Source organism: Hyperolius riggenbachi, chromosome 1 (genome assembly GCF_040937935.1).
Source record: "Hyperolius riggenbachi isolate aHypRig1 chromosome 1, aHypRig1.pri, whole genome shotgun sequence".
NCBI classification, from domain to species: domain Eukaryota; kingdom Metazoa; phylum Chordata; class Amphibia; order Anura; family Hyperoliidae; genus Hyperolius; species Hyperolius riggenbachi.
Genome location: NC_090646.1, coordinates 379,652,158 through 379,668,181, shown reverse-complemented (window position 1 = coordinate 379,668,181; position 16,024 = coordinate 379,652,158). Strand labels below are relative to the sequence as shown.

Sequence of the window (16,024 nt, the reverse complement as noted above, 5' to 3'; positions counted from 1 at the left end):
AGCTTTGTAAAAAGTTGATTGTATGTACTGACATGTGTACTGACAATAACAGCCAATATTGCTTAGAGAATTAAAATTCAAGTTTCAGAATCTTCCAGGAGGTGTGTGGAGTAGTAGTGGTGTCTCAGCACCCTAGAGAAAAAGATACAGGAGACAAAAAAAACAGGAGCCCCATAGCACAATATGGGGCTCAACAGGTAAGGTAATTGTACTACTCACATAGGCGGGTTGCAAAGGGGCAACGGACCACAGGAAGCAGGTGGAGACAACAAACCCAACTCCACTCGGGGTGGTTCAGCCGGACCTTGGTGTGGTTGCTCTCCTTGGTAAAAGTGACAGATTATCGCTATGGTTTAAACCATGTATGGTCTGTCTAGACCCCTCCAACAGGGTATGTTGGGTGGTACGCCCCAGTGTGAATAAAATTAAATTAAAAACAAGATAAAATCGAAAGAAAAAATGAGGTAGCTTACCTCAACGACGAGATCTTTGTATAGAGAAAGAAATATTAATTTAGCATGGGCTAAAATATTTATTTGTCTATACAAAGATTTCATCTTTGAGGTAAGCCACCTTATTTTTTTCAATTTTATCTTGTTTTTATTTTTAATCCAATTTTATTCACACTGGGGCACCTCTTTACCCAAATTGTGCTTACAGGCGGAAGACTGATGAAATTTGAAATTTGATTTTGAATTGGTTATTACTGATTTCTGAACAAGCCTACTCATTACACTGTGTTGAAGCTGAGCTGGACTTTGAGCTTTGTTTTGGCTACTATGTAGTCACACAGTCTGTATTTTAAAACATCACTACCTTACAAACACAGTAAGGTCCGTGTTACACAAGCTACATAGCGCCAGAGATAAGTTACGGCTACAAATCAATTATTTCTGCTGCAAATGCTCTAGTTTCTATGAGGTGCAACAGCCAGGCAGATACAAATCTGTCTATTAATAACAGTTTTATTCTGAATCTCTTGGCGACTAATACAAGAAAAGCATTAGCAGCAGAAAATTATAGCATCAATTTATCTTTGGTGTTTTGTCACTTGTGTGACATTGGTCAAACAGTGACACCCCTGGGAAGCATGAAAATGCATTTCCAGCATATCTGGAGGAGAAGGGATGCCATGGCGTTATCACACTCTGCTTTAAATGTGTCCAAGGCTTGAAGTCATTAAGAGCTGTACAGAAAAAAAGAAGTCTCCAAACTGACATGGAGTTCCACCACTTCTCTCTACATTCAGCTACTTCTTCGGTAAGTGGGGAATAAAGACACAGTTATAGGTGGACACTTGTGGCTTGGTTTATCCAACTATTACCTTCATCTCTTACAAAGTCCATCAGTAGCCATTCCCAGCACTATTTCTGACCTACCATGACATCTAAGTTCTCCCGCTGCTCCTTGGCCTGATTTACTAAAGTTCCTCAGCACTGAAGAAGAGGAGGATAAGAGGATAACAAATCCAACCTGGTCTGCATATATTTTAAAATTGCTACTATTAGGTGGCAACAATTTGCAACCTTCACCAGTGAGGACAGCCAAATTCTGGTAAAGGAATTGCAGTCACCTGTACACACCTCTGTAATAATTGTTTGCAATTAATCAATTTTTGGTAATTTGACAGAAAACATTGTCAATCAATCAATCAATGTAGCTGTGTGATAATGCTAACACCATTTTACTAACCTATTAGCAATCTGTAACGATTGGTGTCAGCACACAGAGTGTATCTGATTATTGATGATCTGCAGTATCACCAATAATACAGATGTTATACCTGATGATTATATGGTGGTCTGCAGAATCACCAATAATACAAGTATAGCTTGACACAGGACACCTTATGTAATGTGCGTGATTGGTGCAACAGTAAGAAATGTTATCTCCCGAGGAGCGGGAGATACAGACACTACTGCAGCCAAGGATTCCCTGAAGAGCAGGGAATTGGACTGCGCTGCAGCCAGTGAACACCTGAGGTGCAGGTGGCCTCTGACTGTGTAGACACTAACCTCCTTAAGAGGAGGAGATGGAGATTGTACTGCAGCCAGGGATTCCCTGATGGCTCAGGAATCAGACTGTACTGCAGCCAAGGATTCCCTGATGGGCTGGGAATCAGACTGTACTGCAGCCAGTGGACTCCTATAGGTAAAGTCCCCTGACTGGTCTGTAAGGAGGACTTCCTGAGGAGCAGGCAGCCTTTACAGCTAATGGACACCTATAGAGTTGGTGTCACAAGTAGTACAGAGAGGCTGTTCACCCAAGGAACGAGTGACAGCCAGAAGGGTCATACAAGCCAGGTCAGCAACACACGAGCAGATAAAGTACAGAGACAGAAGACTGATACGGTATCCGGGTACAGGCAAGGTTGGCAACGGGTAGACAGATAGGCAAGGTACCGAATCAGTAAGCAGGAGAGAGGTCAGCAAAGCCAGGGATCATAACAGGTATCAATATAGTACAATCCTAGTCTGAGGTGTGAGGTCCTTGGTCTCAACACCTGGGAACTAGTCTGAAGTATAACAGTAGTAACACAGTAATCTTCTAGTCTTAGGTGCGAGGTCCTTGGTCTCAACACCCGGGAACTAGTCTGAAGTATAACAGTAATCTCCTAATTTTAGGTGTGAGGTCCTTGGTCTCAACACCCAGGAACTAGTCTGAAGTATAACACAGTAATCTAATCTTAGGTGTGAGGTCCTTGGTCTCAACACCCGGGAACTAGTCTTAAGTATAACAGTACAATAACACAGTAGCACCTAAAACGGAATCTGGCTAAGTGTGAATTCCCAGTTCCAACTGTTTCTAACACACTGTAAGATCTGACTGAGGTCTGAGTGCTCACACGTGAGTATTCGCAACGGCAGACAACCAGCAACTGACAAGCAAGTCATATATATATACTACAGCGCTCCGTAGCACCGCCCCAGCCACTCAGCCAATCCAGAGTCCAGCTGAGATCAGCTGATCGGCCTGATCAGCTGATTCCCCTTCTGCTGGCATAAAGGTCCTGTCGCCTGGCGCATGCGCGCGTAGCTCTCCATCTGTGTGCACCAGAAGGACCAGGCGAAGCAGAGACATGTTGCTGCGTGGAATAGGCCGCCGGCCTGAACGCGGAGACAGCCGCCCCGCCGCCAGACCGCGCGGCGGCATCTCCGCTATTCATTACACAATTCTTTTTGGTTCCTGTCACCTAGAAGAGAGACCTAAGTGTATTTAGAAATGTTTCTGCTGTAATAAATCTTATCTCAGACAGACTGTCTCTATTTGTTACAATGCTGACCAGAAGGAAGCTTGTCATCTTCCCTCCCACACTCCTGCTCCTCACTGATTGGCTGTGGGCAGTTCTATGCTGTGCTCACATTTGTTTACAAAGCAAGCTAGATATGTGCAGTTTCCAGGAGAAAACAAAAGAGTAAGGGAGGAAATGACATCAAGATTGGTTTCAATCAGAGAAAGTCAAAATGGGAAATGCCAGGAACAGTTTTTTCTTTATTTACCATATAAAATTCAATGAAATCAAAATGTGGTCAGTGCAATACATATGTTTTGTAAGTAGAACAAGTATTTATCAACATATATATGTGTTTTTTCCCCCCTGGGATAGTATGGCTGTCCCTCCTGCTTTAAGGACGAGAGCCATCATTTCTCTGTATAAGCCTGTTTTTACTGTGATTGGCTAACAGTAACCATGAGGTCAGGAGCCAATGAAATCACTGTGACAGCAGAGAGAGCAGGCTGTAGCTTCGCCAGTTCGGCTAGAGTGCCATGAATGGTGTTGGCAAATTCTTCAATTAGAACAGCACCAATAGATAATGTTGATGTGCAGCGATCGTTCTGGAGTGCACAGGGATATCCATGCAAATAAGTTTTAAGGATCCGCACCATCTAAAATCTTATTTTATTTATAGCTCTTTAAAAGCATCACACAAGGCATAACAATGTTTGTATCACACCGCCATGATGTACAGGGTTTCAGAATAGCTCTTTCCTCAGATAGACACACTCCTGACGCTATCTGAGGAAAGAGCTATTCTGAAATGCCATGAGTAGATATTACCTGCGGCACTCTGGAAGAAGTTAATATTAAATTGTTAATTTGTTTTGCTGTTGTTTTCATCTTATTAATAAATTACGTAAGCTTTTTCTTTAAATTTTTACACAGTGTTAGAATTTTCTTCCTTTTTTTAGTTTTGTTTTGCTGTGGAGGGGGTAGAAAAACAAGATGCAAGATGCATGAAAGAGTGGCTTCTGGCAGGCCTATTAATAAGTGGGCAGATAATGCATTCAATGGTCACTCGGCTATCGGATGTCACTAAGATCCGCACTTATCTTTATACATATATATGAATAAAACCATTCCTTTGTTTTACATTTAACTCAGAGTTCCACTATAAGTTATCCTGTTTTTTTGTTTAGACTTCAGAACCTTAGTAAAGTCCGTGCATACGCAGAAGACCCAGACTGGACCCGACTGAGCCAGTTACCGGGACTGATCAGGGCTGAATGGCAGACAACGGGAGGACGGCGTGGAACGCAGACATGTTTATGGGGCAGGAGGAAGCCCCGGATAAGTATCAAATCTTTCGTTTCCTAGGTCTCTGGTACACTTTAAGGCAAGAACTCTTGTTAGAACGTGGTTTTCTTGAAATTCAGCTACATTTATCTGCCATATGTTGTGTGGTTAGGACTTGCAGAGACTTATTAAAGAAAAAAGTTTTACACCTACCTGGGGCTTCCTCCAGCCCCATGCGCATGGATCACGCACACACCGCCGTCCTCCACTGCAGCTGCCTGCAGCCGCAGAAGAGATACGTAGAGAGCGCACTTCCTCTTGCGCAGACTGGCCGCAACTGGCAGAACTAACGGGACCCGGTACCAAATCTGCAGACAGCGGAAGACGGCGGCATGGTATCGATCCATGCGCATGGGGCTGGAGAAAGCCCCAGGTATGCATAAAACTGTTTTTTTTAATTTTGTCTCTGGTACACTTTAATGGCCACAGCAGCTAAGAACATACGAAAGACAATATTTTGTTTTCTTTTAAAGAGGAATTGTAAGTTGGAAATGAACTCCACCAGTGTGAAGCGGATGGCAGGTGTGTCAGAGAAAACCCAATTCTCAGAGGAGAAAAGGTCCTGCAGCTAATGGAAATACAGCTGAAAAAGGTGAAATCCCTCCCACTCAGTGATGCTAGTCCTGGGACTAATTACAATTCAGCCTTGGATGCACTGCCTTGTGGGTAATGACATCACATGCATCTACTTCTTGATTTGCATAATGCTGACATTAAAGGCCTGATATCTCAGCAGTCTTACCTCCTACGCATGCCAAATCACAGCCTTCCAGCCACACTGGTTCACAAGATATCGATGTATCCTATCTCAGGAACCAGCATATGCTTGGGAGGTGGGGGGTGTTGGAATTTGTCACAGAGGTAGTAACTGCAAAATGTGGAGTGTGTAGGAGGAAGTGCTGAGATAGTGGGGCCTAAATATCAAGGGTATAATATAATACTGTAGAAAATGTGACCAGACACAGCATCAGGCACAGCACAAGCATAGAAGCCTATTGGAGTACAGAGAAATAACAGACAGAGGTAGCAGAGCACAGTGTGAAAACCAGTCTGATTCACAACAATCGCTCCTTGAACGGGAATTGCAGACATAATCGTGGCAAAAAAAACCTGTGATTTTTCAGCAATTTCCAGTGTCCTAAGTGATCTGGATAAACCTGGGTAACTATATAAGAGAAAAAAAGCAGCATGTCTTCAACTAAAGGTATTAAAAAAACCCCTCTAGCTCTGTGCCCCAGCAGTAAACATGATTCCTCCTATGGTGCATGAGGCACTTTTTCTACAGCAGACAGATTTTGTTTCTCTCTCTCTTGCTCATAACACACTCCCTTTTCCTTTGTTTTGTAAGAACATTTCCTATCCTTACAGTTCATCTTTAACTTCCAAGCAACAGTTTGGGTGAACAGACTCTTCCATCATATGACATGACAGTTGCACAAAAAATGTGTATCATTTACTGGTACAAAAAAACAGAACAAAATTCATAATAAGAAATACACAGGCAAAATCAATGTATTTATCATTTCATCAGACTCATCAGTAGTAACAATTACACAACCATTCTGTACATGAAAGACCATAGGCTTGTAAGCAGTTCCGGTGATCCTTAAAATAATGCACTTTTCTTGTTAAGCCTGAACAGTGACATATGAGATCTGAGCTGATACTCAGAATTGATTCTTACATTTCTTCATTTTTTGTCAATACTGGCTGGTAGTTACTTTACTCCACATCTTCTGGGCAGCATATATGTCTGCATAACAATATGTATAAATCTCCCAGTCAATGCAACTGTTTGTAGATCTGTACAGAGTTCACAACAGTCTATTCCTCCATATCACAGGACACCAGGGAGATTCTCCTTCACGAAGGGTCTAGGAAACCCCCTTCAGAATGAAGTTGATAGTGCTTCAGTGGACAGAACTCCTGGTATCAACTCATAAGCCTCTCGTTCAACTTCCAGAAACCTTGAGGTATCTGGACTGATGTTCTTTGTGGATGATCCAGTCTTCCCCTCTATCCAGTAAGTTGTCATGTCGCCTTTACCCTATATAAGAGAAAAAAAATATCATTTAAAATTCTACTTCAAGCACAAATATTTCCTAAGCCCATTGGAGGTACCCAGAGCTGACGCACGTTTTTAACTACATAAAAACTGCTATCGGCTATCAAATATATCAGTTTTAAAGTTCTGGTTTGGAGCCTCTTTACCAGCCATTTTCTGGAGCACAGCCTGCTATTGCTGTAGGCTGAAATCCTCTTACCCTCTACACACGCACGCGCACGCACACGCACATGCACACACACCAATCAAACAGTAATGTCCCAGGGAGAGACTTTGGCAGCTTTGACATAATCTCTTGGGCTGAAAGCTTGGCACACCCATCCAGTTTAGACCAGTCAATGAACCACCCCGCACAACATGGCCCAGCGAACCCAACATAGCCCAGCGATGGGTGAAGTCCATAATCTAGCTCTTCCTCCCCAGATTGCTAAGAAAAAAAACAGCCAGTGACCCAACCATAAGCTTGGTTGCATTACAGGGCATCTACTTTGAACACACATATCCACTTACACCTACAGTATTTTTCAGAATATCATGCTGGGCATAGACGAGTTGATCCGGCGGCTCGATTAGCCGCCGGATCGACTCCCGCCGCGTCCCCGCGCATCCCCGCTCGTCCCCGCGGGCGGCCGGATCGATTCCCGCTCGTCCCCACGGGCGCTCCTTATCTTCCGCTCGATTCCCCGCTATTGTCCGCCTGTGGGGATCGAGCGGGGAATCGATCCGGCGGGTCATCGGACCTGTCGGATATTATCAATTGAGCCATCAGCGGCTCGATTGATAAGGAGGTGTCGACCCGTCTATGCCCAGCATAAGACACACTTTTTCTCCCCCCAAAATGGGTAGAGCTGTATGGGGAGAGCTGCCTAGGCAGAGCTCCTCCAGTCTGTTTACATCTGCTGATAAGAATGAATTAGTCACTTTGACCTGGCTAAACAAACATAGAACACAGAGCACTGAATTTCTTAACCAACTAAATGTGTTGGGAAGAGTTGGGGACTGCTTTAAGTACATGCTTTACTTGCAGTTTTGACAAAGTAACAGTTTACTTGTAGTCACATTTCTTGCACTGCTCCCCAGACTGCTCCACCTATATGGTATCTCTGTGCTCTGTCATCTTTTGGGAGATTCTTGGCAGATATTGATAAATATTCAGAAAATATATGCAATTTAAAATTCCACTTCTGGGGATTATTTGGTCTCTATAACATACATACTGTACATTCTCAGCTAAGATTTCCCATGTGAATACATTTATTTGTGTGGAAAAACTGTATTATATGAGATTATTTGATCCACTCTCCCACATATTGTGAAGGTTCAATGTCTGGTTATTATACAGATGGTGCCAACTCACATTACCTTTATATTTGTAGTAATATTTTGCGCAGCTCATAATCTGCTGATAACAAACACAGTCTTCCGCTTACCCATCCATTACAAAATGTCCTGGATGCACCCACCCGGCAAACACTGGCACATTGATTAATGTCATAGTGAGGAGAAGGGAAAGTCAAGATGTCTGAGTGACTAAAGCCATGTGTGGTGCAGATTGCTGGACAGACCACAGACTCATCATCTCAAAACTCAACATAGGCACCCAGCCCAGGCAATGTCCACAGGGGAAAAAAATAGCGACTGAATGTCTACAAGTTAGAACAGTAAACTTGACCAACTCAGCTTTGGCACAAATGGAGAGTGTAGAAGATTGGACAACTTTCAGAGACGTGGTCTACACTCTACAACACCACTCTTGCTTATCTGGTCAAGAACAAATGTTATCACCAGGATTGGTTTGATAACTATGATGAAGCCATTCAGAAGCTGCTGGATGAGAAGTGTAATGCCTTCAGATCTCTCCAGCAAGACACTACACCTCTCTCTAAGAAAGCAGCTTACATGTCCATGAAAAGTAAAGTTCAGGCAAAGCTCAGAGAGTGGCAAGACCATGCATCTAGACTAAAACTTGTGAGAATGCCCCCCCTCCTTCACCTGGGTCCCCTCCTTCCGCACTACCCCCTTCAGATATTAGATTAATATCAGCGGCAGTGGGCGCGGAATGACTTACCACTTCCTCGTTCCAGATGTTGGAGCGCTGCATGCCACAGGACTTCTATGCCTTCAATGCCCCTCACTGTACTTCCACTACTCAGGAAGTACAGTGAGCGGCATTGAAGGTGGAGACCTGTGGCACGCAGCGCTCCAACATCTGGAATGAGGAAGTGGTAAGTCATTCCATGCCCACTGCCGCTGATACTAATCTAATATCTAGAGGGGGTAGTGCGGAAGGAGGGGAACCAGATGAGGGAGGGGGGTCTGGTCCCCCTCCCCACCGCTGTGCCCACTGCTGCTCCTCCTTCCTGCACTGCTACCCCCTTCTGCTCACAGCGGAGCCCTGTCCAGTGCGAGACAATCGGGATCCCGCCCTGATGCATGATGCAGCCTGAGGAAGTGGCGTCAGTTGGCATCATGGGCGGACCGCACCTTCACATAGATGTCCTCTCTCAAGATGGTCTGCCAAGTATCTACACCTTCCAGAAGAGAGCCCAGGTCAGGTGGGCAGGCCACCTTGTTTGTAAGCGGTCTTCCCAAGAGACTATGGTATGATGAACAAGCTGAATGAAAATGCACACGAGACACGAGGTGGGCAGAAAAAACACTTCCAGAACACACTCAAAGTCTCTATCAAAAGCCTTGGCATTGACCTGGGAGAGCTTATCACAAGATCTTCCCACCTGGTGAAGCTGTATCAGAAAAAGTGCTACCTCCTATTAGCAGAGGAGGATTGCAGAGACCTGAAAGAAGCGTGAGCTGTGCAAATTCAGAGCTAATGCTCTGCCAACCAACCCAACCAACCCAGCAAACCACTTGTGAACTAAATTTCTGAGCCCGCATCAGACAGATAAGCCACAGCCGGACATCTCGTACCCAGTCAAACTCCTTTGTATGATGTACTTGGTCTTCCTTGACAACAATGGGCGAATACATTTAATCAGAATTAATGTCATGCTAATGTTAATGGAATACTGTAGGGGGTCGGGGGAAAATGAGTTGAAGTTACCCGGGGCTTCTAATGGTCCCCCACAGACATCCTGTGCCCACGCAGCCACTCACCAATGCTCCGGCCCCGCCTCCGGTTCACTTCTGGAATTTCAGACTTTACAGTCTGAAAACCACTGCGCCTGCATTGCCGTGTCCTCGCTCCCGCTGATGGCACCAGGAGTGTACTGCGCAGGCCCAGTATGGTCTGTGCCTGCGCTCCTGTTGACATCAGGGGAAGCGCGGACACGGCAACGCAGGCGCAGTGGTTTTCAGACTTTAAAGTCTGAAATTCCAGAAGTGAACAGGAGGCGGGAGCATCGGTGAGTGGCTGCATGGGCACAGGATGTCTGCGGGGGACCATTAGAAGCCCCGGGTAACTTCAACTCATTTTCCCCCAACCCCCCTACAGTATTCCTTTAAGATCTGAATGGCTGCAGTGGCTTCCTGTATTATACTGCTGTTTGCACTGCATGTATTAAAAAAAACCTAAATGAGCAACATTGATGTAAATGAGCTGAGAGAAGTTTTATATTAATACCTTGATTGATAATGTCCCACGGCACACCAGTATATAACCTCCAATTTGTTTCAGTAGTTCATAGGTACTGCAGGTGCACTGGATTTTAAGCGCTGGGAAAAAGAAAGAAGAATAAAACAAAATCCATTGATACTTATGAAGTGGGAGGCTCTAAAAATCTGGAGTCTCAATTCCTCTTTTCTACACACACACACACAGGCATGTGGGATGGTGTTTTTCAGGTGGGGTAGTCCCACACTGGTGGGCCCAGCCATGCTGACAATACCATACTGCATGGGAGACAAGGGGTTAAAAAATGGCTTTGGGGTGAACACGTTTTTTTACTATTGGAAAAAATAATAATGGGAAATAGTTAAAAATAAAAGTTAAACTTACTTTGATGTAAAACAACATCTGTTAATGCTAGTGATAGCTATAATGTGTCTTCCCCTCTACACTGTACCATGGTCTTACAGCTGGACAAATAACTGGGCTATTTATACTGCATTAGGACAATCTGAAGGCTTTAACCACTTTACCCCCGCGCGTACGTATTTCTCCGCCCCTTTTTCCATCCTTTAAAAACCAGGGACGGAGAAACACGTACTTTCCGCGTTCCCGACGCTGCCCGCGCTCCCGCTCGTAAACACGCCGCCCACCGCTAGTAAAACCGCCGCCGCCCGCTCGCCCAGAGATCAATGAACGGGAAAATCCATTCCCGTTCGTTGATCTAAGCCCCGCAATGATCAGCTGCTCTCCTATGGGCAGCGCGATCATTGTGAGAAAAAACTCACGTGTCCATGCTCATTATACTTCCTCCAAGCTTCCGGAAGGAAGCTTGGAGGTCGCATTAAAACAAAAAGTTACTGTGGCCATCTTGTGGCCAAATAGTAAACTACACCCTACACATTTTTCACATACAAATAAATGACTTTTACACATAAAATTAACTCATTACCTCCCACACTCCCCATTTTTTTTTTTTTTTGTAATTAAAAATAAAATAAAAAATTTACAATTAAAAAAAATACATAAATAGTTACCTTAGGGACTGAACTTTTTAAATATTTATGTCAAGAGGGTATAACACTGTTACTTTATAAACTATGGGCTTGTAATTAGGGATGGACGCAAAACTGAAAAAAATGCACCTTTATTTCCAAATAAAATATTGGCGCCAAACATTGTGATAGGGACATAATTTAAATGGTTTTATAACCGGGACAAAAGGGCAAATACGTTTCATGGGTTTTAATTACAGTAGCATGCATTATTTAAAAACTATAATGGCCGAAAACTGAAAAATAATTATTTTTTTCCCCACATTTTTCCTATTTTCCCATTAAAACACATTTAGAAAAAAATAATTCTTGGCATAATGTCCCACCTAAAGAAAGCCTAATTGGTCGCGAAAAAAACAAGATATAGTTCATTTCATTGCTATAAGTAATAATAAAGTTATAGACGAATGAATGGAAGGAGCGCTGAAAGGTGAAAATTGCTCTGGTGCTCAGGGGGTAAAACCCCTCAGTGGTAAAGTGGTTAAAGTGGCTCAGGCAGTTTAATAAAGGTGCACACAAAGAGCGGTTCTGATTGTTTTTAAAAACGCTTGCGGGTTGAAAACCGCTTGGCTAATGTATTGCAATGGGCTGGTGCACACCAGAGCGGTTCGTTTTTTCCCCAAACGCAAACTCGGGTCCTGCAGCATTTTTGCCGAATTCTGATGCGTTTCTGCCTCAATGTAACGTGTAGGAAAGTGGAAAATCGCTCTGAAAAGCGCTAGATCAGAGCGATTTTCCAAGCGTTTTTGTTACAGAAGCTGTTCAAGTTGCAGCTTTACTGTAAAAAATGTGCTGTAAAAATGCTACACCAAAATGCTCCAAAAAAGCTAGGCATATTTAGAAAATTGCTCCAAACATGCCTAGAATCGCTCTGAAAAACAGCTTCAAAAACCGCTAGCATTTGCGGATACGCTAGCGGTTTTTGAGATGCACTGACCCTTATAGTAGGTGTTCATTTCTTTTACACAATTTAGTGGCCTCTTGCAGTAGTTTTGAGTAGGAGCTGTGACTGGTGTTTCCATATATATTGCAGGTGAATGTAAACAGTTAGGCAGAGCTTCCACAAACCTGTCATCAGACACTTGTCACTTCTTCCTGCACCAGCGATAGCTTTGAAGTTATGTCTGGGCAGATGGTGTAAGGAAACATTGTCAGGGAAGAGTAAGTGTATTTTATCTTGTAAGCTCATTAAATACATAACTGCCTAAGTTTATATTCATTTTAAAGCATTTAAGTAAACAGTTTCTAACTAGCCATTAAAAAAGTATTATGTTTTAATGATGAACTGATTACATATAATGAATACAATCCAGAGAACATAAAACATTTTTATTCATTTTTTAACACATAATGCAATTATTCAGTTTGGCTCATATTTAATACTATGGTACAGTATTTTCTTGATTAGCAGTCTTGCCTTGCAGCTCTAGGTATAACGGCTTATTTACACTCTGTGATAAACAGCAGAAAAGCCGCCGCATGTTCTGGCAGCAAGGCGGCTGATTCCGTGTCTGATGCGGCGGTTTGTCCGCGTCAGCATGCGTCTGGTTTGTCTGGAGCTGGTGGTGCCCATGGGCAGAGTGGCGTGGGGGCCGCCGCATGATCTGACAGCAAAGCGGCGGATTCCGCGTCCAGTGCAGTGGTTTTCCCGCAACAACATGCGCCTGGGTTAGCTGGACCTAGTAGTGCACGCAGATGGAGAGCTACGCGCGCGCGCCGCTAGACAGGCTCTTTATACCAATAGGAGGAAGATCAGCTGATCAGGACGGTCAGCTGATTCCTGCTCGTCTATTGATTGGTTGATGGGAGCTGGGCGGCGCTGTAGGGTGCTTTACTATATATATCTCTTGCTGTTCAGTTGCTGGTTGTCTGGCGTTGCGAATGCTAATGTGTTAGCACTCAGACCTTAGTCAGATCCTTCAGTGTGGTGGAACCAGGTGGACCTGGGAATCCACACTTAGCCAGTGACTGTATATCATCTGTGTTATTCTCTAGCATAGTTCCTGGGTGTTGAGATCACGGCCCTCACTCCCCAGACTAGGAATACTGTATATCATCTGTGTTATTCTCTAGCATAGTTCCTGGGTGTTGAGATCACAGCCCTCACACCCCAGACTAGGAATACTGTATATCAGAGCTCCCCAACTCTGTCCTCAAGGCCCACCAACAGTACATGTTTTGTAGAAAACCACAAACATGCACAGGTGAGGTAATTAGTATCAGTAGACCTGATTAACTACCTCGGTGGATTTATACAAAACATGCACTGTTGGTGGGCCTTGAGGACAGGGTTGGGGAACACTGCTGTATATCATCTGTGTTATTCTCTAGCATAGTTCCAGGGTGTTGAGATCACGGCCCTCACACCTCAGACTAGACCTTATTCTGATATCTGTTATGACCTAATGCCTTCCTGACTACTCTTCTGATCTCTGATTTGGTACGTTGGATATCTGATACTCAGTTGCCGACCCGGCCTGTCCGACCTCCTTGCTGTCACCCTCCATAGGGGTTCCAGCCTTCCTGCAGGGTTCCCCTCCTCCCCAGAGGGGACACTGCTCCTTAGCAGTTAAGGACTATCTCTCCGGGTGTCCTTGACTGCAGTGGAGTCTTCTCTACTTATTGGAGCACCTGCTACCCCGGTGGTCCAAAGATACTGTTGCACCAAAACATTTACACACTCAGGTGTCTAGAGGTTAGACATATCTGATTATTGGCGATTCTGCAGATCCTCAATATTCAGGTATATCTGTATTCTTGGGGATACTGCAGATCGCCAAGAATCAGATTCTCTCTCTGGTTGTAGACACCAATCGTTACACACTCGGAAGCTGTTTTCACACGATTTGCGCTTTGCTGTTCGCCGGCAATCAGCAAAGCACTGCTGCACAAGTAATCCTATGAGACTGCTCACACTGCTGCGATTGCGTCGCGTTCGCAATTGTCGCCAATTGCAAACACGATGCATGCAGCAAATCCGTCGCAATTCTCATTCATTGAAATGAGAATCACAAAACCCAATCGACCCAAATGAGAAATAACAATACAGGAGGACTCTTTCGAGGTCCTGCTATATATGAGACGAATCAACTTTAAATCCTTTAACGACAATCTCTTATGGAGGGCAAGTCTGCCATCCATTCAAGTGAAAAGTATGCACTGACTGCCAGGTATAATACAATGTGCAGTCACAGATGCAGCGAAAGGTATGCGGTGACTGCAAACAGCTGTTTGTGTAGTGATGGCTGTGCTGGACTGGTGCGCACCATGCGAGAGTGCAGGTGATGGCGGCTTTTCAGCCCATATGGTCGGGCTGAGGTAGCTCAATGACAGAACAACAGTGACTGTCCAGCTGACTGAATTTGGGCTGTCCACAATTAAGCAATGACCTTATTATCTTGGGTGTGCCCTCCCCCCAAGATACTCATATAGCCGGCGGTCATAGCTTCATTGTGATACGCAAGTGTAATGATTGCTTCTGCAGCCTGTACTGCTGGCTGCAGTGGTTCTGCAGCCAGGCAGTTTCTGATTTCTTTCTATACATTTGCTGGCATGGCTTTGCTTGCACTCTCATTGAGTGTTGATTACCTTGCAGCTGTTTGGAGATTTGCATGTCCACTCCCTCTGAATGACCTCAGCATAAAGTCTCACTTCCTGCTGTGGTCATTGTCCGACATAGTTCCATGTTAGCCTGACTAGCAGTAGCTTAGGACCTCTGTTCTTGGATAGTTAGATAGTACGCTTTGTCGCTGTTGCGCTTTGCGTGCGGTGACCGTACGCCCAACGTGTTTTAGTCACTGTTGCGCTTCTCGTGTGGTGACCGCATTTAGGTAGCGTTTAATTAGCGTTTTGTTAGCGTTTATGACTTGCCTCTGTTTTCTTGCTTTGTTCTGTCTATGGATCGCACTACTCTGGCGGTAAGGGTAGTGGATCCTTCTGATCCTGTTTGCGAAGGGAGCCTCTGCTGCGGTTGCGTTTGGCCACTTCGTTCTGTCCTGTCTTGAATGCTTGTTGTACAAGCGTTCATTCTGTCTGTCTGTCTGTCTGTCTGTCTGTGGATCACATTACTCTGGCGGTAAGGGTAATGGATCCTTCTAATCCTGTTTGCGAAGGGAGCCTCTGCTGCAGTTGCGTTTGGCCACACTTGTTGTACAAGCGTTCATTCTGTCTGTCTGTCTGTCTGTCTGTCTGTGGATCACATTACTCTGGCGGTAAGGGTAGTGGATCCTTCTGATTCTGTTTGCGAAGCTAGCCACCTGACCTGTCCTTGTTACATGTTTGTCTGTCTGTCTGAGCAACCCTTGCCGTTGCCTGCTGTAAGGCTACCAATTGGTAAGTGTGTTTGCTATCTGTTTGTTTGTGTTCCTAGTTAGCTTTCCTTGTACACTCGAACTGGGAGGAAACCAGGGACTCATACACACTAGTTAGGACGTACAGTACACATTTGTTATTTTGTCAGTACTTGCGCCATATATCGCTTACGCCGATATATGCGCATGCTGTCTTTATTATTTTCTTGTATTCGAATCGTGGAGATATGTCAATACGTTGATATACGCACATTCGGACTCTTATTATTTCTGTGCTGTTTCGGTATTGCTCATTGCTGATTGCACTGAGCAATATTTGTCTGTCATCTGTGGAGCACTCAGAGCTTTTGTCCTCTGTGCTCCACAGCTCCTCCTGCTGTCTGGTATTTCCCTCCACAGATGCATTTTCATCGCACTGGGGCCATCTGTCTGAGCGCTTGTGGGATATTTCCA

General features: G+C 44.5%; 2 protein-coding genes across 9 annotated transcripts in view; one reads left to right on the top strand and one right to left on the bottom strand.

Annotated features, from left to right (window-relative positions):
- The window catches only part of LOC137516318 (prostaglandin reductase 1-like), a 496,699-nt gene that overhangs the window by 159,283 nt on the left and 321,392 nt on the right, over positions 1-16,024 (top strand). The window lies entirely within an intron of this gene.
- Positions 4,976-16,024, bottom strand: part of LOC137516302 (atrial natriuretic peptide receptor 1-like) — a 101,382-nt gene continuing 90,333 nt past the window's right edge. Inside the window, exons 12-13 of the mRNA XM_068234350.1 lie at positions 10,222-10,313; positions 4,976-6,623 (exon numbers count right to left, since the gene is read on the bottom strand). Coding sequence (XP_068090451.1) covers positions 6,465-6,623; positions 10,222-10,313 — 251 coding nt within the window. The 3' untranslated portion in view covers positions 4,976-6,464. The remainder of the gene's footprint in view (positions 6,624-10,221; positions 10,314-16,024) is intronic.